This window comes from Epinephelus lanceolatus, chromosome 8 (assembly GCF_041903045.1).
Source record: "Epinephelus lanceolatus isolate andai-2023 chromosome 8, ASM4190304v1, whole genome shotgun sequence".
NCBI classification, from domain to species: domain Eukaryota; kingdom Metazoa; phylum Chordata; class Actinopteri; order Perciformes; family Serranidae; genus Epinephelus; species Epinephelus lanceolatus.
In genome coordinates, this window is record NC_135741.1 from 35,064,370 (window position 1) to 35,090,047 (window position 25,678).

A 25,678-nucleotide genomic window follows, 5' to 3' on the forward strand; every position below is an offset into this window, starting at 1 on the left:
TTTCTGTACAGTTTTATTTCCATATTTTTTTTTCATTCATGAGTTGCCTCTTATCTATCTGCATACCCTTTTGTTTTATCCTAATTTTGTCTTCCCCCTGCTTCTTTTGTCCTCTCCTTTCCCTGCTTGTTCACTTGTGCTACTCCATCGTCAAGTTCAAACCTCCAACACCCACTATTCCACCACCCACCAGAAAACTGACCCCTTTACCTCCTACTGTCCGGGCTGCTACAACAACAACCACAACCACAGCCACAACATTACAGCCACCACCCACAAAGACCCCTCCTCCTACCACAACAGCTGACCCTCCAACTTCCAGCACAGTGACACCATCTACCACCCTTAATACTACCTCCACCTCCCCCCTTACCCTGGCCACAACTACCCCCTCTGACAGGATCTTCAGCCAGGCCACCACCATCCACACTGATGTCGCCACCACTAACAGGTCCCTCCCTGATGTAGAGAGAATGACAGAGGGGGATGGTGGCACAACAAGAGGTTTTTCGGAGGAAGAGGAGACTGTAACCTTGAGTATCACTGTCAAAACTCCCTACACTACATTACCCAGCAACACTAGTGGCCAGATAGACTCTGACCTGAGATTTTTAGAGCCTCTTGTTGAAACAGTGGGTTCTTCCACTGATGTAAGCTCAACCACCTCCAGCGAAGTGTCCCTTTCAATGGACCTCTCTGTCAGTGACAATAAGGAGTCCATTCCTCTGGCCACCTCTGAAGAGAAGGACTCACCTCCATGGTTGGATGAGCAGGAGAAGCCAGAGGAAGAGACTGACATGGACTCTGCGACAGTTTCGTATGTTGCAGGCACCAGCGAAAAGCCACTCATGTTTACAGAATCACCTGAAACAGTTATCGACCCCAACTCTGAATCTGCGGCGAACTACCAATCAGATTCTTCGACTGACACTTATTTTCGGGTGAGTGCAGAAGCCACGTAGGCAGCTAGTCTAGAAATTGAGCTGTTGCACCAGTCACCATGAAAAACTACTAAAAGAAAAGTCAGACATATTTTGTGTTTTTTAATCAAGAGATAGATTCGAAAAATTATACCACTCTCAAATATGTCTGTTAAATAGGAAGCTACAACCAGAGGGTGTTAGCTTAGCTTGACATAAAGACAGACTTTCAGTCGGCAGCTGTAGCATCTTGACCAGTGCAAACCCTCCAGCGGCAGGTGACACAGCAGGCTAGTGGCCAGCAGCAGTGCTTGGTCTAACCAGTGTAACGGCAGCAACAGAAATTTTACTGATTAGGCAAGGAGTCAGGGCTGTCCGCTCCCCCAGAACTCAGTTTGTGCTGGCTGGATTTGGGTTGCTGCAGCTGCTGACTTGGGGTCCGTCTCCACAGCTGCTGCCCCCTCTCCTCCCAGCTAGGTGGTCTGTAGTGGCAGAGGACACATGTTAAATGTCATTTGAGGCTCTAGTATTAGCTACATAACCATGAACCTGGAGCCGCAGCTATGAGTTTTGGGATCTGCTTAGCAGAAAGCTAAACTAGTAGCAGCATCTCTGAAACGTTTCGCCATATTGAGATGTGTTTTGTTTGGTTTACTGTCAGACTCTCTTTTTGATCAGTCCATCTTTCTTCATTGGGTTGCTTTGCAGTGTAGGCAGTTGATGCCAATAGAACAGCCAATAGAAATGCCCTCTCTCTGAAATGACCTATGATTGGTCAAAGTCTTCCGGCACAGGCTAGATTTCCTAAAGACTGACAACAGAGCCAAGACTAGGTGCAGAAGTCTAGTTTTCTCTCAGACCACTTAAATTGCAATATGCTCAAAGTTTATTATGGGACTTTTGCCCAATAACACCAAAACAAACTTAGCTTAACTCAGCTTTTATCTGCAGTAAATATACTGTGTAACTACAGTCAGCATCCTCAGCAATGCAAACAATACTGAATGCTACACTTGTATTGCTGTTATCTTTATTAGCTCTGCTGTCAACAAGAAAGGCAAATGACTGACTCAAAATCAATGTAATCTTAGAATTCAAGGCACTTACCTGACAGGTCTTACTGACCTGTCTACCCATACCATTTGTGTTCATCTCACCCAATGCTAGCTGCATTTTCTCCAACAAGCCAAGCAAAGTTGCTCTGCCTGATTATGACATAAGTTCTTTTTCAAGTCAACTCCCTCCATGTGTTTTACTTGCATGTCTAAAGTCTCATTGCTGTGGTATGTTTTTGTGTTGGCAGTCGTTTAGGTATTGCTTCTTTTTAAGTTTTGTGTTTTTCAACTCCTTTGTTTTCATAGTCTCCTATTTCAGACTTTCCGCTAGGCCAGGTTTAAGATGAGATAGCTACTCCCACATTGGATTTATTTAATTTTAGAGGGCTCTGAGATTACTCAAGTTAGATCATTTTTGTGGACAGTCTTACAGGCAAATCTGGGTTTGGCAGAATTGAGGGCAATGCCCAGATTCATGGCACCAACTGTGACGTTTTGGTTAGAAGGAATGATTATTTGAGGCTGATTTTCATGGTTAACGCTAAGTTCCTTGGTTCTAGTCAAAGCAAATAGCAACAGTTTAGTAAAACTCTTCTGATGTTGTTGCATGACAATACCCACATGCACAATGTCTGTACAAAAAGATCAGGGCAGAGGAGCTTGCATGACCTGCACATAGCCCTGATGTGAACATCTTCGGTATGAAGTGGATGAGCTGGGCTTTATTGTAGTGCCTTACCCAAATGCTACTTGTTCCAACAGTTCAAACATCTAGTAGAAGTCTGTCTCAGACAACTCTAAATTCAAAATGAATGCCGATGATTATGAAAGTGACACCTGTTTACAAAGATCCTTCTGAGTGGGATCTATGTATAGGTGTATAAAGTATAGCTGCGTTTTCTTTCCCTAGTGTGTAAATATTTCTTATTGTAATGGCTGATAATGTGTCATCAGGAATGTCCGTGTGTGGAGGAAGTCCAGGATTCCTCTCTCCTACCCGTCAATGTGGAGAGAAAAGTCACTCTGGTGGGACAATACCTAAACCTGTTTCAGGTAATGTAACCAACCACAACAGTCCCTTGCTTTACTATGGTAAGCCTACATTTAATATATTGTACAGTTAAGTCTTTTCACCGGCAGCTAGTACGAGAGCAGCTTTGCAATCATATGCTGTAAAGTAATTTTCTCTGGGATATGGCTACATGTTCTGTTTCAGTTAATAAGGACATAAAGGCTCATATTAATAGCTCTAGACCACAGGGGAGGTTTGATGCATGCTGTGGTTTAAGATGGATTTCCACTGCAACAAGAGTTTTAGTGTTTCTTTTGTTTTCCCCTGACATCGAAATTGTACAAAACAGCTTTTTGCAGTGAAACTGTGTGACAGTAGCATAAAGATTTCACTGTACCCCTACTGACAGGTCAACATGTGTTTATTTTGTCATGTCTGTGTACTTAAATCCATGTGATGTGTACATTTAGGATGAGAATTTGGACTACGAGTGTGTGTTGGATATTGAGAATCAGTCAGTAGTGGTGGATGCCGACGTGGAGCCGGATGCCACACAACAGTCAGTCTTCTTTATCACCTGCCAACCCCACCAGGTCAGAAAATATCCCAATACAGTTATTCATCTCAGGGTGTTGTGTTTAGTTTACACTCTTCAAAGTCTGTCAATAATAACATCTTGTTTTTTTTAAGCTCCAGAAAAAGTGGTTTTAGATCTTTGAAAGTATTTCTCTACAACAGTGGATATTAATGACTAAATAATCAGCAATCACTGTTAAAGTTTGGGGTAAAAAAGTATGCAGAATCGTATGCAGAAATTCATGACACCGTCTCTTTCCAAATGAACCCTGCTGATATCAAACCAGTCAGAAAAACAAGGACAAAAACAGAAATGCATTCATCTGTAATATGAAATAACCCCAATGGTTCAGCCTTTAGTGGAATATAATAACATTCATAGTAACAAGCTGACTAAGACAATAGGTTTTCAGCCCTTGAAAAACAGGCCGCTATCATGAAGTGCAAGTTTGCTATGATGGCCTAATGTTAAAATCTGTTCATTTACAGTAGGTTTTTTTTTTTCCTCATATTTTCGAGACAGTGTTAAAATTTGGTCTAGTACTGAGATAGACAGGCAGCAATGTAATCCCGACAGGCAATTGTGCATCATCAATTTACGTTAAAGGGATAGTGCACCCAAAAATGAAAATTCAGCCATTATCTACTCACCCATATGCCGACAGAGGCTCAGGTGAAGTTTTAGAGTCCTCACATCCCTTGCGGAGATCGGCGGGGGGAGTGGCCAGCACACCTAATGGCTGACGGCGCCCCCAGACTAATGTCCAAGAACACAAAATTGAAACCACAAAGTATCTCCATACTGCTCATCCGTAGTGATCCAAGTGTCCTGAAGCCCCGACATAAAAAGTTGTTTTGAAAAACATCATATGAACTCAAAAAAATCTTGCTCAAGGAGAAGTCTGAAGTTTTTAAACTGTCAAAACACTGTCAAAATCAGCTAAATATTTAACCATGGCATTGAAAATCTTTTAGATTTAACCCATATTAAACCAGGTAAGTCCCTTTGAGATCAATGATCTGTTTTATAAGGGAGGCCTGACATAGACAGCAGCACAGAAAAAGTTACAGCCCAACAACCACACAATAAAAAAAACATAAAAGATATAAAGTAACATGTATAAATATTAGAGCACCCACGCACCTTATGGGAGCTTTAAAATCAGGCAGAGAGCCCAACACTAACACTAAGCTATGCTTTTTGTACACCAATGTCTCTCCGGTACTCCTCTCTTCAACTCTCACCAAAGTTTCCACCATTGATTTTCCTGCAACAAGTCACCTCTCGCAAGATTTCAGACTTCCTTCAATGAGACTTGGTCTCAGTAACAAACAGATCAGCAAAAAGTACAAAAAACCCCATTTCATTTCTGTGTCGGGTTCTTTCCATAATGTTGTCAGACACTTGAAATATAGGAAAATACGGGCATGTCAGTGGCAAAACCAAAACCTTAAATAAACATAAATTAACAGCTCATGATCGAGCCTGTTTCGCTGTGTCAGCTGCAGCGGTCTCTCTTAGTACTGGACCTATTTCAAAAATTGTTGTCTCCATTAGTCACTTAGACAAAAAAAAAACATGGGAAAATGTTTGCCAGGTTTGGATAAAATAAAGATTCCTTTTAAGTTTCTGTGGATGGCACTCTTTACTTTGTCTTTTCAGCCGCGTTGGCTACTGGGCCCATGCTTACAACACAGATCTTCTTCAATCAATCAGTCAATCAATTTGTCACATGACAGATAAATCCATTTATTTCAAATAGTGTGATCACATTCATCACTCCCAGTGTCCAGCAAATGTACCATCTTTCATAAGCCCTTTACATATACTGTGAGTCACTGTTGTGAAGCATCAGTACAAGTATTTGCTTTTATAAAGATTGCCAACTTATTTGTCTGTCTCAATCTGATGGAGTAAACCACACCCATGTGGTAGCATTCACAATGACTGCAAATCACTATGAATCAAGAAAAATAAAGCTCATAACCAAAACCAATCAACCATTGGCATGCTGTATTAGCAAACATCAATAAACTGCTGTCTCCTGATCATGTGCCTCTGCTTTTCCATTAGTGTGTTTCATTAGCTGTCATAACTCGATCATTTGACACAGACTATAACTGCTCTGCACGTGGATGTGAATAACATCAACTCATATTCCACATCACAAGTAGTGCTTCTGCAGCTTTGACTGTTATTTGCTGCTCTCGTTTCAGTATGCCTATTCTGCACTGATGGAGGAATACCCAGCCATGATCAACGTCAGGAGAAAAAACAACTTCCTCATTGACAGCGCCGAGGATCTGTATGGTGGGGGCTGTTAATACTGTGCTTTTTGCTTGTGTGTGTCTATGTTGTACAGTTGTTTGCCTTTAAGATAATGTAATTTCCTCACACACTTGCTTTTCTCTCCCTTGTTCCAGTGACTCTGTTCAACTGTTCAGTGGGGCGGTCAGACTGCAGCAGATGTCGCACAGCCGACCCCAAGTATGGCTGTGTTTGGTGTGGCGGTGCTGCGAGCTCTCGCTGTGTGTACCAGGACTCCTGCACCGAGGAGATCAAACACACCTGTCCTGCACCTGTCATTCATTTCGTAAGAATCATTTACCATTTTTTGCTTTGCGAAAGAAAGTATGAGAAATGAGAGAAATAGGTGGAAAAAATTATGTTTCTGAAGATTTTATTTTTGTGTATTTTTGTTTATTTTTGGCCTTTTGTGTTATAGTAGTAATAGTCACTGTCTGAGAAAAGTGGTGCTCAGTTACAGTATGGTGCAAGTTGTTATATTGTTTTGACTGCAGGACTGGCTTTACAGTTTCTTTTATCTCTCATCTGACAAACTGGATGGGATGTGATTTTCAAACTTGAACTCCTCATTGAATTTGGTTTTTCAGTTCAGTCTTTTTTGCACCACATGGACTTTGAACTTGCAGCATGGCAAAAACAGACATCTATCAACTCCTCATTATTGTGGTTCTGCTTCTGTGTTTCAAAATACAACTTTAGATAATCAAATGAAACATTTTTAAAAAGTCTCAAGAGGCCTTTCTTTCCCTTAAAATTCAGTTTATTAAATATAAGGCCTTAAAAGTCATTAAATAGTCTTAAATTCGAATTTGTAAGGGCTTAACTTCCAAAAAAATTTCATCTAATTGTCCATCTTTTAATTCTTTAGTCAAAACAAGTCAAGCTGTTGTGCGTGTAAGTCCGTGTCTAATGATGCAAATCTGTAAATCTACCACTAAATCTAATATTGTCTTTTTACTTTATACTTGCACTTACCTTTTGGCAAAATGTAGATTAACGTAACTCACTGTTATCTCTGCGCTAAATTACATATATACCGCTAACCTTTATAATAACCTGCAGTGCTAGAATAAGTAAAAAAAAAAAATTCTCCAAAAGTCAGTCTTAAATTATTTGGTTAAAAAATATCTTAAAAAGGTCTTAAAATGCATTAAATTTTAGTGTCTGATACCTGTAGACACCCTGAGTAGAGAGATAACAGGAAATGAGGGAAGAGGGATGGGGAATGACGTGCAAGAATAGTCCCCACTATAACAGAAGCAGCTGATGTTGTGGTTCATGGTGGGCGTCTTTACCCCTGGACCACCAGGCTGCCCTAATATAGTTTTGTGTAATCGACTTAACAACAGAATTTAAGGCATTTGCATTGGAAATTTGACTATGTTGCAAATAAGTCATTGATTTTTTTACCCCTCACTTTGTATTCAGTCAGTCTGTCAATAATCAAACCATAAAACTAGTTTCAATAATTGGATTGAACTTTGAACCGACTGTATCGTTTAGTTCTTTGTGGACACCCATTTTTATGTCACGCTGTCATGGTAGCTGAGTCATGATGTCAGAACGAGACATGTTGAACTTTTCTTTCTCTTGGTCCTCTTGTGTTTCAGCTGGACCCAGTATCCGGCCCCGTAGAAGGAGGGACAGTAGTGACCATTTCAGGCTCTAACCTCGGTCAGAGAGCTGAGGACATTCAGAACTCGGTCACAGTTGCTGGGGTCCCCTGCAGTGTCATCCACAGCCGATATGAAGTCTCCTCAAGGCAAGTCGTGGGTACATCTAAACATAAACTGCTTGCAGTTTTTTCCATCTTCTGTGATTGTGACAATGGTTCGTCTTTATCTTGCAGGATAGTGTGTGAGACTACGAGCAGTGGAGGAGAGAAGAGTGGCCAGGCCTCAGTCAGAGTGAGGGGAGGAGGAGTCGGACTCTCTGCTCAAATGTTCAGCTTCCAGGTAAATGCCTCAGTAGCCAGTATGATTACATGCACGCAGAAATCCTCAGAGTTCTTCCCTAACCTCAGCCTTACTGTGGAGGCTTCTCTTGGTGAGAGCACAGTTTGTCCTCGCAGCACAAATATGTCTGAATTTTACATTTCAATTTTACAGAGGTCTGGTAAGATCACTTCTTTGTAACTCTACACCCCCATTTTTTTATCTTCAAACTTGTAGTCCTCTAATGCTGTCTCACTTGAGGACATTTATCAGACTTCATGCAGCTCCCTCTGCCACACAGGGCTTGTTTATTTACGTGCATGTAAACCCGCCGAATATCTACAGAAACTCCTGCTACACCCTTGCTGCAAGCCTGCCTTGGTCTCGCAGGATTGTTGGGATAATTATACTGTAGCAAGTAATCAAGTATTTAAAAAACAAAGACATCTCTCGGGTTTTCACACCCAGTTCACAAGCAGCAGTTACTTTGAATCCTTGCATGTTTTCCCCCTGAGTTTGGTTCAGTTACATATATGAGAACACAGTAATCGCTCTTGGGTGTGGACCAAAACAGACGTAGCAAGACCTCACTGAGAGGGGAGTCCCTTGGTGCTTTTCTAAACTAATCCTGGAATGCCTTTGGAGAATGTGGTGTTACTGTGATTGGGTACAACTTCAGGAAGCAATAAGGATGATCTGTTGTAACGATCCATAAACGCAGCTGTTTAATGTGTGTATATTCATGGAAAAGAAAGCGCCATCCCACAGAAGATTTCTGACCAATTTAAGGAACGACAGCTCCCACATGGCTTTTTATTAATAAGGCTTCATTTAAAATTGTACTGTGTGAAGTGTAAGTGAGCTGCTGCAATGCAGTAACAGCATGTCTCCTTATTTACATTACAGTTAAAGGTCTGTAGGTTTTACAACAGCCTTAATGAAGAAGCCAAAGTGACAAGCAATTAAATTGTTATACTGGCTCGCTGTGATGCAGCCTTCTAGTGTTTCCCAGAATGCCCCGGTGTCTCTTTTATCCTCCCAATAAATCACACGCTCACTATCAGTTTATTGATTATGCTTTTTCTCTGTCTCGTGCATCGTTGCATCTCATCCTGTATCTGTCTTCGTCCACTCATCTGCTCCATCGCCAGGATCCTGTACTGAGCAGCATCTTCCCCCAAAGAGGGCCCAAGGCAGGAGGCTCATCTCTCACCATCACAGGCCGCAGACTGAGGACTGGACACCCGAGTGAAGTCAGCGTCCTAATCGGAGGGGTGCCATGTGTGGTGTAAGTACCTCTAAATGACCTTGAACAAAAACTATGAGTTAAAAAAGCTAATTTTCTCCTTGTGTAATAGACTGATTAATATTTGGGATAAAATGACTGTTATGTGTCTGCCTCTGTTCAGGTTAAACATCCAGGAGGATCAGATCAGCTGTCTGACAAGAGGCAGCAACAGAACAGGGGAACATGGCATCACTGTGCGGTTTGGTGGCACAGAGCGCCATCTACAGGGATCAGTGTATCATTACACCCCCAACCCCAACATATCATCAGCTACACCATCAAAAAGCTTTCTCAGGTCAGTCTGATTTTAGTGTATAGTTAAACCATATACTTAATAAACATTGTATAACTGATATAGTGACACTGTTTCATTAGGGCAAGAATATCCCAGCTCTGTCCAAAGATTGTGACCTTGATACAGTTAAAAGTTTTACTGTTTAAACCTGAACACAAGCTAAAGTCGCAGAGCCTTCACTCTCTGCTAAAAAGCCTAATCCTGCATTAGAAAAATATGCAGTTAAAACAACCAAAGAGCTAATAAATCGATAGTGTCGAAGCATCAGAGAGAAGAAAACACTGATTTTTTTAATAGAAGAAGCCTATTAGGAATGTATAATTGTTAAGATAAAAAAATACGGCCTACATAATACATGGAATTGTACATAAAGTTCCTAAACATATCAGGAAAACTTCATCCCTCTCTCCACAAAGCCTCTGCTTGTGCTTTTGCTCTGGCTTTTTAAGATGCTTAATGCTTAATAGTAGGTGTCATGACTCAGGATGCTGATTTGTTTGAAATAATGTGCAAGTGACAACCATGTCTTATAACTAAATGCTAAGTTGTCATTGTCATTTTGTTCAAGTTACAAAAAACTGTATTTAGAATCGTGCTCCTTCCATGTCTATTTGTAGGTATACATGCGATGCAGTTTGCAAAGCATTTAAAGTAAGGAAAAAAAATCATTAAGTGAGGATAAAATAACTATTGATTTTTATAATAGTCCTTGTAGACGTCCAGACACCAGGGTGGTATAGGCATTTCAATTAAATGCGAATATAATCAATGACAACAGGGAAAACAAAGATGTCTGCTCCACAACAAGTTCAGCAGAAGAAAATTCTTTCTTTTGCACTCTGTTACTTTCTCGACAGATGCAAAACAGCCTGGCAGCAGACCCTTTGTGTCTAAGAAAATGCTGCTGTGCGCACTTCCATTTGTAGTATTAGTAAATACAAATGTTAAAGATTTTGGTGAAGCTAAGCTTTACAGTCATTTGTGACAGACGTAGGTAAATATCCACAGGCAGTTTTTTTTTTAATATAACATGAAATCATTTCCTCTGCTTGCCTCTGCAGTGGAGGCCGAATCATTAGAGTTTCTGGTCAGAACCTGGATGTGGTCCAAGAGCCGAAAATGAGGGTCACCCTCAGCCCCCCTGATACTCTCCCTCCCAGGAAGAGAAGGAGTGTCAATGGGAGAAAAAAAGGGAGCCTGAACAGAGAACGGGATCGTCGGGGTCTGCTGAAGAGATGGAGGAGGATCGTCCCAGAAGTGGACTGCTCTGACGGGACACTCTGCCATGTCAAACAGGTCTGCCGCATACAGAAAGTTAAATGCATTTAAACTATGCACATATTTATGGTTTTCTTTAACCCTGTAAAGTATATAAGCCTAAATACAATTCAGGATGGAGGGAATGTTCTCTAATATACCCCATATGCTTAATTTCATTACCTCTGTGCTCCCCTCCAGTACGAGTCTCGCTGCGCAGTGAACAGCTCCTCCCTCATCTTGTGTCCGACTCCGGCGGTGGGTCCAGAGGCCAGGAGGGCTCGGGTTAAAGTTCATTTCCTGTTGGACAGCCTCCATTTTGATTTCAGCACCGTGGGGAATGAAGCCTTCAGCTATGAGCAAAACCCGAAGCTCTACCCTCTGAACCAGAACGACCCCAGCAAACCGTACCACCACAAACCTGGCAGCATCATCTCTGTCGAGGTGGGGACCAATAATCTTTGATAAAACCCACTTCTCTTCTTGTTTCTACTTGTAGTGTCTGAGCTAGTGTCCAGCCTTCAGAGCAGCTTTGAAAACTAACAATTGCAGTTACTGTGTCACATTTATGAACACTGAAACTCTATAATACTGCAATTCATGCTGTATGCCATGCTGTGTGTGTCTACTCTAGGGAGAGAACCTGGATCTAGCCATCTACAAGCATGAGGTGGAGGCTCGGATAGGGGCAGGGGTGTGTTTGGTGAAGACACTGACACACAGCCACTTGTACTGTGAGCCACCAGCTCAGCAGCCCTCAGTCACAGCCAGCAAGAAACAGGATGGCACGGACAGTCTGCCTGAGTTCACAGTGAGTAGATGTCACTGATAACCTGGAATTAAAGTTGTACATGTACTGCAGCCAAGGACTTTGTTTAGCTTAAAGGGACCTTTCATGCTTTCTTAAATAATCAGGTTAAACGTATGGAAAAGTAATCCGTGTGAGCAACAACCTCACGCTTCAGACTGTTTTTTTTCTACTTTGGCTACAAGATGACGTCAGCTTGTCACAGATTGCTTTTTACTCAAGGCACATGACTGATACACTGCTGCATGTGGCTAATTGCTAACATCAGAGAAACATGTAATCTTGGTTGCTGACGTTGTTAATTTCCTCCATATTATGGGTCATATTCCAGCTGGAACATGTCCAGCTGTAAAGATTTAGGTTTAGAAGCTTTTACTGGGGATTTTTCACAGTATAGAGTGCCGCCATACTGTGTTACAGTCATTCCCCGGCTGCAGTGAAATGCTGACCAGTCAGAGCAAACATAGCTTTTTCAGAATGGGAGCATAAAGAGATAGGTGCTAAAATGAAATATTTCAGACAGAGGGTGAAAACAGCACAGACAGTATGAGAATTTTTTTTATTTTTATTTTTTAAAACATTGACGCATGTGAACATGTCCTAGCAGAACCCAAAATGAACTTAATAAGTCCCCGTTAAATGAGTGGAGAAAGATTTAGCAGCAAATAAATATGGAGGAGCAACAGTGCGTGACTGCATACTAAACTGTTAACCTCAAACTTGTTTGTCTTGATCTGTGACTGTAAGTCTCTGATTGTGCTTCCAGGTGAAAATGGGGAATCTAAACTTCTCCCTGGGCAGAGTGCAGTACGACAGCCAGGCTCAGTCGACATTTCCTCTTGAAGCTCAGGTGGGAGTCGGGGTGGGAGCCTCCATAGTGGCTCTCATTGTGCTCATCATAGTCCTCATATACAGGTAAACACAGACAGTACTCGGGTAATCTCTCTTCAGTTCAACTGACTTACCTTATTGCCCTCAACAGGCTGCAGTGTACAGTAGTTCCAATATGATTTTTAGTCATACATGCTATCCAATTCTATAGTTGTGTTATTCCTCTATTCCCAAAGTGCTGCTTAATTCCTTTACCTGAATATTGTCTGCGTCATTGTTGTTTGTCAGGAGGAAGAGTAAACAGGCCATGAGGGATTATAAGAAGGTGCAGATCCAGCTGGAGAACCTGGAGACCAGTGTGAGAGACCGCTGTAAGAAGGAGTTCACAGGTACAAGCTAAAGCTTCTGTTACTAACTTTTAAAAAAAGCATCAGCTTAATAATTGTCCCAACAAACACAAACTGAGGCCTTCTATCCTTTCCCCCCTCCTTCAGACCTGATGACAGAGATGATGGACATGTCCAGTGATCTGGTGGGTTCAGGGATTCCCTTCTTGGATTACCGGGCATATGCCGAGCGCATTTTCTTCCCAGGCCACCAGGAGTCGCCACTGAGGCGAGATCTGGACGTTCCTGAGAGTCGAAGGCAGACTGTGGAGCAGGGGTTGGTTCAGCTGTCCAACCTGCTCAACAGTAAACTCTTCCTCACCAAGGTCAGCCAACAGGGTCATGAGTTTTTTATTTCCTTAACTGGGGCAGGATATAAGATAAAGTGTGTGTTTAAAGGGTGAACTGAAGAGCCATTTACAACCGCCCTGGGTACAGTTTCATTGTGGGAAAGATCTTCACATCAATATTCTCATCCTTCTTCTGAGAATCATGGACAATGAATTATTCACCCCTACTCATAAAACTGAGTTATGTTTTTGTTTTGTGAAGAAATTGTAGGCCTAATACAGATTTTGAGGACACTTCTTTTCCCAATAACTTCCTGTTGTCTCTCCAGTTTATTCACACGCTGGAGGTTCAGCGGACTTTCTCCCCAAGGGACCGGGCCTATGTGGCCTCTCTGCTGACTGTGGCCCTGCACGGTAAACTGGAGTACTTCACAGACATACTGAAGACACTGCTTAACGATCTAGTGGAACAGTATGTGGCCAAGAACCCCAAACTGATGCTCAGGAGGTGAGGGTGAAGTCAGTTTGTCTAGTTTATAAAGGTATCTTCAGCACAGGTACTGTCTCCATCCATAAATTGTTCGCTTACATGTGCAATCTATCTTTTCCAGAACGGAATCGGTGGTTGAGAAGCTTTTGACAAACTGGATGTCCATCTGTCTGTTTACCTTTCTGAGGGTATGTACGCTAGTATTTTGGACCTGACCACAGATCAGTGAATAAAGATGAAATCTGTACAAATGCATATTGGTTTAAACACAGACTGCGTTCAACTTCACAGGGTTAAAGTAGCAAAAACAGAGTGATTACACCTGGTACTCTATATGGACAGTGCATCAGCGATACACATTACTGCATCACATAATAACTTGCACAGCAGAGAGGACAACGATCACAGTTATATCAAAATATTAATATTATAAACTACTGCCCTTTCAGTACTTATGCAGGTACTCAGCTACTATATGAAAGTAATACCTACTCCTCTCTACATGTTACTATAGTTCAGCGGTTCCCACTTTTTTTGGCTTGTGACCCCTTAATGAAACAAAGTCTGCTTATCACAGATTATGGCTTTGGTGTAGACAAGAATGGAGTGGTGCAGGAGTGACTCCTAAAACACTAGAATGAGTTAGCATTTTTGCTTCCCGTTCCCTCATCTATAAGCCAATGAGTCTTTGGTTAGATGCCTGAAATGAGGTCTGTGGTTCACACAAGCTCAAGACATTGCTATGTTTTGTTCTGTGACATAAAATGTCAGTATATACCCCACTCATGAATTTTAAAGCTTTGAAGCAATCTTATAAATGCCAGTTGCTAAAAAGTGGCAAAATGAGACTGCAAAGTGTCATCATGCCGAACAGGACTCGTTGTAGGTCATGCGTCTGTGGTGTAGATTGTCTGTAGCCTAACATATCATAAACTTTTGTTTGCTATAGAGCTTGTTTTCTGCAGTAATATAAAATCAAATGGAAAAATCCATTTGACATTTTGTCTCGGGAACTTCAACACTCTATTGTCCAGTCATAGAGGGATTTATCTTTTAGGGCTTTGTTTTTTGCTTCTTTTTTTTTTTTTTTTTAAAAATTTAAGGATTTTTAAAAGTCCCAAAAAGGTTAAAGTATTTTAAAAGAAAAAAATCTGAGAAAAAACATGCAAAAAAATGTAAGCATAATTTTGTGTAGCAAAACAAATTTTGCTCTTTCTTATCCTTTTATATATCTGCTGACCTCTTTTATTTATCTTGGGACCCCCCAGATTTAGAAACTCTGCTACAGTTAACAGTCTTTATAGCTGTATTTTTTTGTTGTTGTTGTTTTATTGTTAATGTTCCTAACTACGTCATATGACTTTTTTGCTGCAATTTCTCCACAAAAATCAATGATGTTAGTATTTCATAATATACAAATGACACCTCTGTTAAGTCAGAAATATTTTATATATTTTATATTTATATTTTATATTTTATATTTAAATGTGTCACAAACACTCCATTGAAGCCAGTACAAAGTAAATTGTCTTCATCATCATCATCATCATCATCATCATCATCATGGCCTCCTCCACAGGCAGGGTGGCTAATCCTGGCTGCTCAGAAGTAGAGGAGAGTACTTGGTCAGGACACTCACTGAATGACTGTTAAATTAAATCCTGTCATGTTAGGACACTGTTGACCTTCCGTCTTTATGCTTGGCCAGGAATCAGCAGGGGAGTCGTTCTACATGCTGTTCAGAGCAATAAAGCACCAGGTGGACAAGGGACCTGTGGACGCCGTGACAGGAAAAGCCAAGTACACACTCAATGACAACAGGCTGCTGCGAGAGGACGTGGAGTACCGCACGCTGGTCAGAACACCCACATAGACACTGTTCAATATATACACCTTCACACACAGTCACATAACAATCAAGGAAGTGTCTATTACTTGTTTTTCATGCTCCTTTTCTTCATTTTTGATGGTATTAGGTTTGTGTACTTTGCACCCATCTTGTAGTACTAATAATGCCATATGTAAAAGTTCTTTTGTTGACCTATGAATAAAACATACTAACTAAAAAGTACTAACTGCTAGATATTGTAAGTTTTCAAGAACATACTTTAAGTTGAAACATTCTTGTATTATATCAAGTTGAGGTCAAATAAAACATTGCTATTTTTGATTGATCTATTTTTTTCCGAATTCAAATCACAATGCACATCTGCACAAACTTGAACACCCAAATGCTTCCCCACAAACTAAAATTCTGCGTGGAAGTATTGCAATATTTCCACTGATAATCAGCCCTCCTGTTTGTCTGTCCAGACTCTAAATGTTGTGATGCCAGCTGCAGCCACCAGCGGAGGCACCACCACCCAGACGGTACCTGCCAAAGTCCTGGACTGTGACACCATCACCCAAGTGAAAGAGAAACTTCTGGAACAAACTTGGAAGGGAACCTCCTTTTCCCAGAGGCCACACATTGACTCATTACACCTCGGTGAGTCTAGTTTATTTCCTGAGCCCACACTTCTCCTTTGCATCTGACTGTAGTGATGAGTGGGCTGTTGGTCAGATGGAGCAGTTGATCACAATAACTTGTGGGCTGCTTTTCAGTTTGACTGTGAATAATCAAGCATAGAAAGCGTCTGCAGTGGTAGCTGTGCAGGCCACGCAGCAAACATTTATTCGGCACAAATCCTGCTTTACAACTGCAGGCAATCCATTTGTTGATATTATAAAGTAGGATTAGAGTCTTCAAACACAGTTCAATCTTTTGATCAAAGAATTACCAGGCCTTTCCATGTGCACCCGGATTACCGAAAGAGATGAAAACTTTCATTTTCTCTTTGTGGAGCAACACTTGTCGTCTATGTCTGTTGAAAATAAAGCTGCAGTGTTAAGCAGTGGCATGAGGTTACATCAACATTTGTCCCTCCAGAGTGGCGTGCAGGTGTTGCAGGTCACCTGATTCTGTCAGATGAGGACCTGACATCAGTAGTACAAGGCACATGGAAGCGTCTTAATACACTGCAACACTACAAGGTAAGTGCAAGTCACACAACAAATACATACATACACATAATAAACCATGCATGTTGATTGTTTAAAGAGGCAACAGATAGCATATTTTCCTAAATATATCATTATGAAAATAATGTGGGTTGCACAGGGTAGTATACACAGTAAGATCAGACTATCAGCATTTACATAGGTTACTTAGTGGCTTTGCAATCTTTGTAATAAGCTTCTGCCACCGGTGCTGAAATTTCGCGGAAAAAATCTGCTTTACAGCAGGAAATGCGTCATGTATTGCGAAACTGGTCAGTCAGCCAATCAGAGACTGGAGTTGGGCCATATGAGGAGTTGGGCATGAGATAGTTGAGTCACGAGCACAATGGCAGACAGACAAAGTTTGGAGACAAGTGAAAAAAGGCCTAGCGAAAGAAAAAGAGCTCCTCTGTGTGAGGAGGTAAAGAAGAGCAAAAAGAAGAGGAAAAACAAGAGTAAACCTCAGTCAGGCGTTCAAGAGATGGAGGGAGCTACGTGACCAAAGAGACTTCAAAACCGATGTCCAGCTAGCTTTCTTTCTAATGGATCAGTAAGTAACACGGCTAAATGTTAGCTAGATGAGAGGACTGTACTGTACTATACCAGTGGCTTTACAGCCTATATTTAATTTAATTTAGAGAGTCTAACAGAGTCATATTATTGATTATCTCTGATCCCCACGGTCAATTTGGTCGTTGCTACAGTGCGACGCAACACCACTGACACTAGGTGGCACCAAGCTAAAAAAAAAAAAAAATCCCATCTGTTGCCTCTTTAAAGCTACAGTAGGTAACTTTTAACTTTGATATCACTATATCCTAACAGTGGTATGTGAAACAGATGATTCGTGAAAAATCAGATTCCTCTAACTAAAGTAAAAATGAAAGCAAGTTCTTCATCATCAGTCTTCTTCGGTTTACTTGACTTTGCCATGCAAGCTGTTGTTGCCAGTGCATCGTGCGCACAAGCAGTGATTGACACTGTGTTAGACTCCATGTGGGTTTGATTGATTGTTTTGGTTCAGGCATGGTGGATTCTTGCAGTTGCCATTTGAAGCACTAGGAGGAGCCAGAGGAACATATTGTATTGACAGATTATCTATCTCGTGTCATGATATAGTAACAGTTTCAGCGAATACGAGAAAAGGCTATTTTTATAAAAAATTACCTGCTGACACTTTAAGGCTGGAAGTGTGAAAGTTTTAAAACTCTGTACACTGTAGGTCCCTGATGGAGCAACGGTCGCCCTCGTCCCCAGGAACACCAAAAATCACCTCCATGACAGCCATGATTACATGCCTGGAGAAAGTAAGTCTCATGCATTTTGGAATAACAAAGTGAAGTGACAGCAAGGCTCACTCTCAGTAACCTTTCATCAGTTTTAACAGATGTGTAGGGTGAAGCTTGACTTATATGGCACAGATGTTATTCTTACTTCATGATCTGACATTGAAGCCTGTACTTCACATGGCTAAGACAGCTTTTCAGATTTCTTTTTCTATAGCTTTCTCATTTTATTCAGACTTCAGACCAACTTCACATTCTTTAGGGTATCCTCCAATAATGTATGCAACACGTTTTTAAAGAAAAACCCTGCAATATTGCTCAGTGCGGTTCTATCTTGTTTTTTCCCCCTGATAACACCTCACATTTTATTTCCACAATTCATATTCACCTTGACAGCTAGCAGTTTCACAACTTTTTTTGGAGAGTGGTATTAGAGTTCAAATCAGACTTTATTATTTGATTAATTTAAGTGCATGGTTAAAATGTTATGCCATGTGTAATATATTTTCAGTGGCTGCTAAACTTTTACATAAAAATACTGTACAAGGAGTAGGAGCAGTAGAAAACAATTTAACACAGACAACAAAGTTTTTTAACAACTGTATCCAGATGTTACTACCGTATAAGTGAATGTTGATCTTCATGCAGTCATGTGATAAATGAACAACTGAACAGAGTGTAAATAACCAGGGGAGGGTGCTGTTTGACTGTGTTATGTTGCACTGGGTAGGATGAAGCGGGAAGCTTGGAGTCAGCAATAAAAGGTAGTTGTAAAATGGCAGAGAAATAGCCAGTACTGTTGAGTATAGCTGTATTGTTTGGACCATCATGTACTGTAATATATATGATCATTTTAACACTGAGCATGTATGTTAACAGCAAAAAAGAACCTTGGTTTTACACCATTTTAAAACACTGAAATGGCCTAAACCTGAGAAAACAGCTCTACTGTTTAGTTTAAACAATACCTTGCTTGGTATTAGCCAACAAAAATAAACTCATTCCACTGTCGTCCCACCCCTACCAGAGACGCCTATGCTGGATGACGGGGAGGAGGGAGGAGTGAGGCTTTGGCATCTGGTGAAAGCCAGCGAGGAGTCCGAGCTGCCCAAGCACAGGAGAGGAAGTCTGAGGGAGAGGGGGGGCGAGAGGGCCAAGGCTATCCCTGAGATCTACCTCACACGACTCCTCTCCATGAAGGTAAAACACTCTAAAAGGCATCCATCAAGGTGGTGCTCACTTATTCATATTTGAAAAGGTTTTGCATACTTAAATTGAACACGCAGGAGTTGGCCACATTCTTTCTGGGAAATGATCCAAAAAAGATTGTAACAAAGCGGCAGCATTCAACTTTGTGTTGCTTCCAGGCAACAAAGTAGACAATGGGGATCAACCTTGTTAGATACACAAAGTGTGAAGTGAGTCAGCGTGAGATTTTCAGAAGTGCCGCCGAGACCAGATAGAGTCCCACCAATACAGCACCCTAGGGCACCAGTGGCCAGCAAAATAAATGAATAAAATAAATAAATAGATTAGACAGATAATAATAATTATGCTAACAATACTTTGTTGTCATAATCAGCAATGATTATGACTGTAATGATGAACAATAATACCAAGAAGAACAATATAAAGGGAGGATTGAAGACAGCGTGGTGTGTGTTAGAGTGCATTTATGAGTATGCAGAGGGGAAAGGAAAATGGGCAGTAGCAGGAAGTAATAATCGCAATTATTTTATTTATCTGTTCCACGTTATCTGCTTTGTCTCAGGGCACACTGCAGAAGTTTGTGGATGATTTATTCACGGCGATCCTCAGCACCAGTCGTCCCGTACCTCTGGCTGTCAAATACTTTTTCGACTTGTTGGACGAGCAGGCTCTGCAGCACAACATCACAGACCCGGAGACTATCCACATCTGGAAAACCAACAGGTAACTGGACAGCAGCAGCTTACTAAAGGTTTTGGATGTCAGGAGGCAGGGTTGGAAACCAGAACTGGTCACAAGCCAACTTCTGGTGGGCCGACATGAGAGAAGAGTTCTAAACACACTTCGGGGGGAATTTCATCCACAGGTTTAAGAACCTCTTGAGTCGGTTAAGCCTTCCCACACAGAACATGAGGACAACAGCTGACAAACCTTACCGTGTTCATCTTGGAAGTTTTCACAGCACTCCAAATAGACTAAACTAAACATCCAAATGTATCAGAGTTTGCTGGAACCAAACTGCTGAGGTGTGAACACGGTATCAAAGAACTTCCTGCTGTTTTGCCAGTGGTTGTAATCTAAACAAAATGTTCAATCAGCTGAATATGCTGTCCTGATAAACTTTATAACCAGTGGAACAATGTTAACATACGCATCAACTGTCTTGTCTTGTTAAACAGCTTACCGCTGCGGTTCTGGATCAATATTCTCAAGAACCCACAGTTCATCTTTGACGTGCAGACCTCAGACCATGTGGATGCTGTGCTGTCCGTCATCGCTCAGACCTTTATGGATTCCTGCACCATCGCTGACCACAAACTGGGACGGGTGAGTTAATCACTTTAAGGCACTGCCAGTGTTATAGAACAGTATTATTCTATACCACTGTTACACAAACACATCCAAAACACTATAATATCACAATAGGGTGAAATGATATTACTGCACTTTAAGGTAGTACAGTAACATGACTATATACAGTCCATTCACAACACATCTCTACACATGGATGGGAAACAGAATGATATAAAGGGGTCTTCAAGCTGTGTTTTGTACCCAGAGCATTGTTAAATCAACAAAGCTTTATATGACCTGTTTTATGTGATATTCAGGACACGTTTCTGCCATTTGTCTTCCTCGCACAGGACTCTCCCATCAACAAGTTGCTGTACGCCAGAGACATCCCGCGCTACAAACAGATGGTGGAGAGGTAAGAATATGGCAGCCAGTTGCCCCACTGACCCCAGGCATGAAAAACATTCTGGAGGAGAGAGGAAGGGAGGGAAGGAAGGAGAGAGTGAGGCCTAGGACAATCTGTCAGTGCCAGACAGAGGGTAGACTAAGCCTGCGAGGCTTCCATGCATGGATGGTCTGAGAGCAGACTGCTACACTTACTGCTGTCTGCTGCACATTAAACCCTGCAGATTACACTGGTGATGTATTAAAGCTTTGCTTGACAAGATTTTTACGCAACAAATATGCCTGTTTTATAAGCCTTATTAGTCTTATCTAAATTAAAAAGCATGAACGCTGCAGAAAACTGCTTCCTACTCTTTTTTTTAAATATATATTTCCCCCACTGATGCTATCGATTCATCCTGTTTATCCCATATGATATTAAACACCAGAGATGGTGCACATCTTTTAGGGATGGAAACATTATTATTGACATCACTGACTGATGATAGCTAGCTTAAAGAGTAACTCTCACTATACTGCAGAGATGTAGAGGTGTACTCAAAGTGAGTCAGGACACCCTGACATCACTGCAGGGTGTCGTCTGAGGCACAACAGGTTTGAAAGTTAGTTAAAAAAAGTTGCCCAGAGTAGCTGTCTATCTTTATTTAAGATATTAACCACAATACAGCAGCATATATAGTTTATTTCAATCAACAGCCCGAACACTTCATCTGTACAGCTCAGATTGTACTAATCAATATTTCATATCAACAACCTCAAATATCCCAATGCAAAATGTGAAAGGGTTGACTCGTAGTGATGAACTCACAGACAATAATCACCTGACTGTCAGGGTTGTTTTCCTCAGTAGATGCTTGATGCGTGAATTAGCCGATGTTTGCTAACATGCTCATTTCATAAGGTGATATGTCAGTGATGTGTTCACAGCTTGTTTCGCTGTCCATAAGTAGCAAATAAACAAAAACAGAAGTTATTCACGTTTAAGTAATTAATAATTCAAATTTAATATTTGCCATTAGAATTACTGGTATTATACTCTGCCTTTTGTCACTTGTATGACTGCAGTAGTGCTTCCCCTCCCATATGCAAATAATTTGTTTTTAAAAAGCCCCTTTCCCACTGCACAAAAGACCGTTGAACGTGACACACCCAAAACACCCACACACACAAATACAGATAGGCATGCTTGTCCGCTGCAGAGCTGTGTACGCAGCACTGATCAACTAGCAATGGGAAAGGAGTCTGTAGCCTCCTTTTAGCAGGGTTTTTGGTGGAAAAGGGGTTGTAATTATTTGATGCTATTGGGCATGACACCATGATTTACAGCTGTGTGCCAATCGGTGTGCTCGCGATCATTGGCAATCCTCCCGATTGGTCGGGCAGTGGTAACTCCATACTTCGGCTTCAATTTTGTAAATTGGGAGGAAGTGGAGATGTGTTCTCCATCTTTAAATGGAGTCATTGCCACAAATGCATTAGAAACTGTAGTTCCAAACACACAACTGGGTGAACAAACATCATTTAATATGACATGACTGAACACTTAAAATTCTATAACTATTAGCATGAGTTCCAATCCGGATTCATAAAAAGCAGCTCTTAGCCCTGGACTTTATACTCAGTGAGTATAACGATGTTTGTCCGTCTGACTGACATGAGTGTGGCTGCTGAGGAACACATCCTCTACTGGAAGATAAATACTGTTAATCAGTTTGTATACTGTGCATGTTCTCTGTGCAGTCTGCTGTCAGCATAAAGTGAAGGCGCTGTAAAGTAACACCATGATGGGATTCAAGACACTCGAGGTATCAAATCCAAGGTGTAGGGCAGTGATCGTCAACTGGCAGCCAGCGGGCCTCATACGGCCCACCGAAGCTTACCGTCATGCCTGCAGAATATTAATTAATTCAGAGAACTTAAGAGGTTATAAATCCATCTGTCAGCTTATTATTAGTGGCAGTGATGCAGCAGGTTTGGGTAAGCTTAGGCCTGACACAAAAATATCAAAATATATGATGTGATATATAAGAAGTGAGAAAGCAGGTCCTGAGTAAGTTATTAATAACTCTAAGAAACATTGCGTGCAATAGTCTTCCTTCCACCTTTTGTACTCCTCTCCGCTCCCTCTGTCACTGTCTCTCTATAAAAGACACACGCAGCGGCGCACAGTCCATGTCTCTGTCCCCATCTCAGTACTCAGTCCTGACAACTGTGTTACATGAATACATAAAGTTGCAGTTTGCAGGTTGGGTTGGATTTGGGTGGTTGCCCTATTTTGCTGGTTGGGCAGTGCAGATTTGATAAGTGAAGCTGAAACCAATTCCCATCTTTTTATAAGTGTGATGCTGCTTGCATCATATCAGCATGCAAGAATGGGGACAAACTCATAGCACTTATTTAACTATTTTTTTACCCCCACATATTTATCATATTTTTTCAAATTATTTTATTTAATATATGATTTTTTTTCAAATTATTTTAAGATATCTTTTCTCAAACTATTTTAAATCATTTTAATCATGTTAAATTTTATTTAACATATCTTTTTTCAAACTGTTTTATTTGACATCTTTTTTTCAAATTATTTTATTTGAGTTATTTTTTTCAATTTCATTTCAACATTTCATTGTATTAATGTTTTTACTGTTAAAACATTTAATGAAATCATAAATAGTTGTTTGTTTGTTTTTAAAGTACAGCCCCCACAGCGTGCGTGTAGAAAGATTCAAGCCCGTGGACAAACATACTTGGTGACATCCGATTACAATAGAATAGTAGAAAATAATAGTAAGAGTATCTGTTGTCAAGCTGTTTTCATCTCACCAATAATTTCATTTAGTTTTTTCTTTCTTTTCTGTACATAACGCTATATTCCTCTCTTTCCAGGTACTATGCAGATATCCGTCAGACCATCTCCGCCAGTGACCAGGAGATGAACTCCGCTCTAGCAGAACTCTCCCGTGTACGTTGCCCGCTCTTGTTTTCCCATTTTGCAAGAATAACTTTATGAACACGTAAATCATTTCAGGTCCTGGAAGTTTCCATCTGGGTGGGTGCCTAACATGCAAGATGTGGAGTTTGAAATAAAATATGAATGGCAGCAGATGCAGTTTTTAACAGCCTTCACCCCCCTGACGTTTCTCCACCTCTCTATTTTTATTCTCACAAAACAGAATTATGCTGCCGAGGTCAACTGCCTTGTGGCTTTGCACGAGCTGTACAAGTACATCAACAAATACTATGATCAAGTGAGTATGATGCAAATACAAAAACATGACTGTGTGGTTGTTCAGTATGTTGTGCTGTGGTTCAGATGCATTTCGACTACATGAAGAAATAATTCAATCTCTGTAAGTGCGGAAAATACAGTATCACAGTAGGAGAATGTTAATTTGTAAAACATAAGCCCTGCCCCCAATAGGTACCATGGCACATATGCATTTTCTAGTGATAACGGTGGTGCATTTACCTTCACTGCTTCTCAGCCTTAGTCAAATATATCAGCTGTAATGGCAGCTGTCTTGCAGATTGTTTCAGCTGCAGCTAGCAAGCTAGCTAATTAGCCTAACATTCGCGTCGTGAGAAGGTTCAAAAAATACAGTCTTTGTCATGTTTCCAGTAGTCGCATTTTAAAACAAGAACCTTGAAAAAATATGCCCTTGATGGCCACATCCATGACACGGTGCTAAAAGACTGAAGCTGAAGCTGCATGTCCCAGGCAAAAAGTGATCGTCCTCTTCAGATAATGAAATAAGTAGACGACCTGCAAGACATGTTCTAGTGCAATCCTGCTTGGCCAAACAGGGTTATGCATTGCTTAGAAAATTACGATATCAGTACAGTACCAATACCAGTGCTCTTAAAGCGATAAACCAATAGAGTACTTCATTTTAAACCTTTTTAATGCCCATCACGTGGATGGAGTGGTGTGTAGTAACGCCATACTTTTGAATGTTTTGGTGATATCTCAGCATGCTGAAGTGCCAACTCTGTCAAAAAAACTTTCTTGAGTTCACTGCACCAGAGACTGTATGGGTTGTAGCTGCTCTGGTAGTGGGCCAATCACATGTTGGCTATGAGCAAAACCATATAAATAGTCATTCTTAAGATCTGGGTACACAAAGGATCAAATGCAGCTATCATTTGACCGGATACTACATGGTACTTGGTTATTTCGGCTGATACCTGAAAGGTATTGAGTACTCAGCCCTACTTATATCATTACAAGAGAAAATGCTTTTAGGATGAGGACTAAATGATGTCCAGGGTGAATGTAAAGCTGCTTCACTGTAACATTAGCTCGAGTTGCTGGAGTGTAAATGTTCTCAAATCTAATGAAGACCTGGACACAGCCACTAATTTAAGCCTACAGTCTTATAGTTTCTATCTACGCCCAGCTTCCACAGAGGAGAAACACCACACAATGGCTAATGGGGCTTCTTATTTTTATGCTATAACCTGTAACCTCACAAACTAATGTAGTTAGATAATTATGTGTTTCTTGCCCCTGATGTCACCACTGCAGGTAGTAAACTAGCCAGTAATGCTACTACTCTTTTAAATCCATTCTGTACATTTTTGCTCTTCTGTTTTTGTTTCTAGTGAGCTAAAAAAAAACGACACCACCCTCCAAACTCTTTAAATGCAGAGCATGGCTGTTACTAAAGCCTCACACACACCACTTCAGCATGTAGAGAAATCGACAGCTTGACATATCTGCCATGCCTTACAGTAGCTAAGCTATGATTGGACAATTGATGTTCGGGAAAGGTGTATAGGGAATGTGAATTGCGCAGCATTCTGGGGTGGTGCCACAATGTTGGAAAGATAAGTGTCTGTAGCAATGGTAGCTGCTGGTCTAATCACCTGTCAATCGTACATTGTACAATATTTTTAAGTTTGCGCGAAAGACAAATGGCCATAAAGTGAAGCTCTTGGCCTAGGCAAAGGAGTGAAATATTACGAAACTGAAGTTAGTTAAAGATATCAATCATTA

The 25,678-nt window shown here is 40.9% G+C and overlaps 1 protein-coding gene across 3 annotated transcripts in view; it reads left to right on the plus strand.

Annotated features, from left to right (window-relative positions):
* plxnb1a (plexin b1a) overlaps positions 1–25,678 on the plus strand; it is an 85,867-nt gene that overhangs the window by 57,277 nt on the left and 2,912 nt on the right. For 2 of the 3 annotated variants that reach the window (XM_033629342.2, XM_033629341.2), the window contains 27 exons: positions 156–941; positions 2,930–3,028; positions 3,458–3,580; positions 5,781–5,874; positions 5,988–6,157; positions 7,482–7,633; positions 7,721–7,826; positions 8,957–9,093; positions 9,215–9,388; positions 10,450–10,684; positions 10,847–11,089; positions 11,280–11,456; positions 12,220–12,368; positions 12,573–12,673; positions 12,779–12,996; positions 13,290–13,468; positions 13,572–13,638; positions 15,159–15,305; positions 15,764–15,938; positions 16,380–16,483; positions 17,712–17,796; positions 18,803–18,975; positions 19,547–19,707; positions 20,163–20,310; positions 20,628–20,692; positions 23,569–23,644; positions 23,856–23,930. In XM_033629342.2, coding sequence (XP_033485233.1) covers positions 156–941; positions 2,930–3,028; positions 3,458–3,580; positions 5,781–5,874; positions 5,988–6,157; positions 7,482–7,633; positions 7,721–7,826; positions 8,957–9,093; positions 9,215–9,388; positions 10,450–10,684; positions 10,847–11,089; positions 11,280–11,456; positions 12,220–12,368; positions 12,573–12,673; positions 12,779–12,996; positions 13,290–13,468; positions 13,572–13,638; positions 15,159–15,305; positions 15,764–15,938; positions 16,380–16,483; positions 17,712–17,796; positions 18,803–18,975; positions 19,547–19,707; positions 20,163–20,310; positions 20,628–20,692; positions 23,569–23,644; positions 23,856–23,930 — 4,419 coding nt within the window. The remainder of the gene's footprint in view (positions 1–155; positions 942–2,929; positions 3,029–3,457; positions 3,581–5,780; positions 5,875–5,987; positions 6,158–7,481; positions 7,634–7,720; positions 7,827–8,956; positions 9,094–9,214; positions 9,389–10,449; positions 10,685–10,846; positions 11,090–11,279; positions 11,457–12,219; positions 12,369–12,572; positions 12,674–12,778; positions 12,997–13,289; positions 13,469–13,571; positions 13,639–15,158; positions 15,306–15,763; positions 15,939–16,379; positions 16,484–17,711; positions 17,797–18,802; positions 18,976–19,546; positions 19,708–20,162; positions 20,311–20,627; positions 20,693–23,568; positions 23,645–23,855; positions 23,931–25,678) is intronic. The other variant, XM_033629343.2, reaches the window with a different exon arrangement.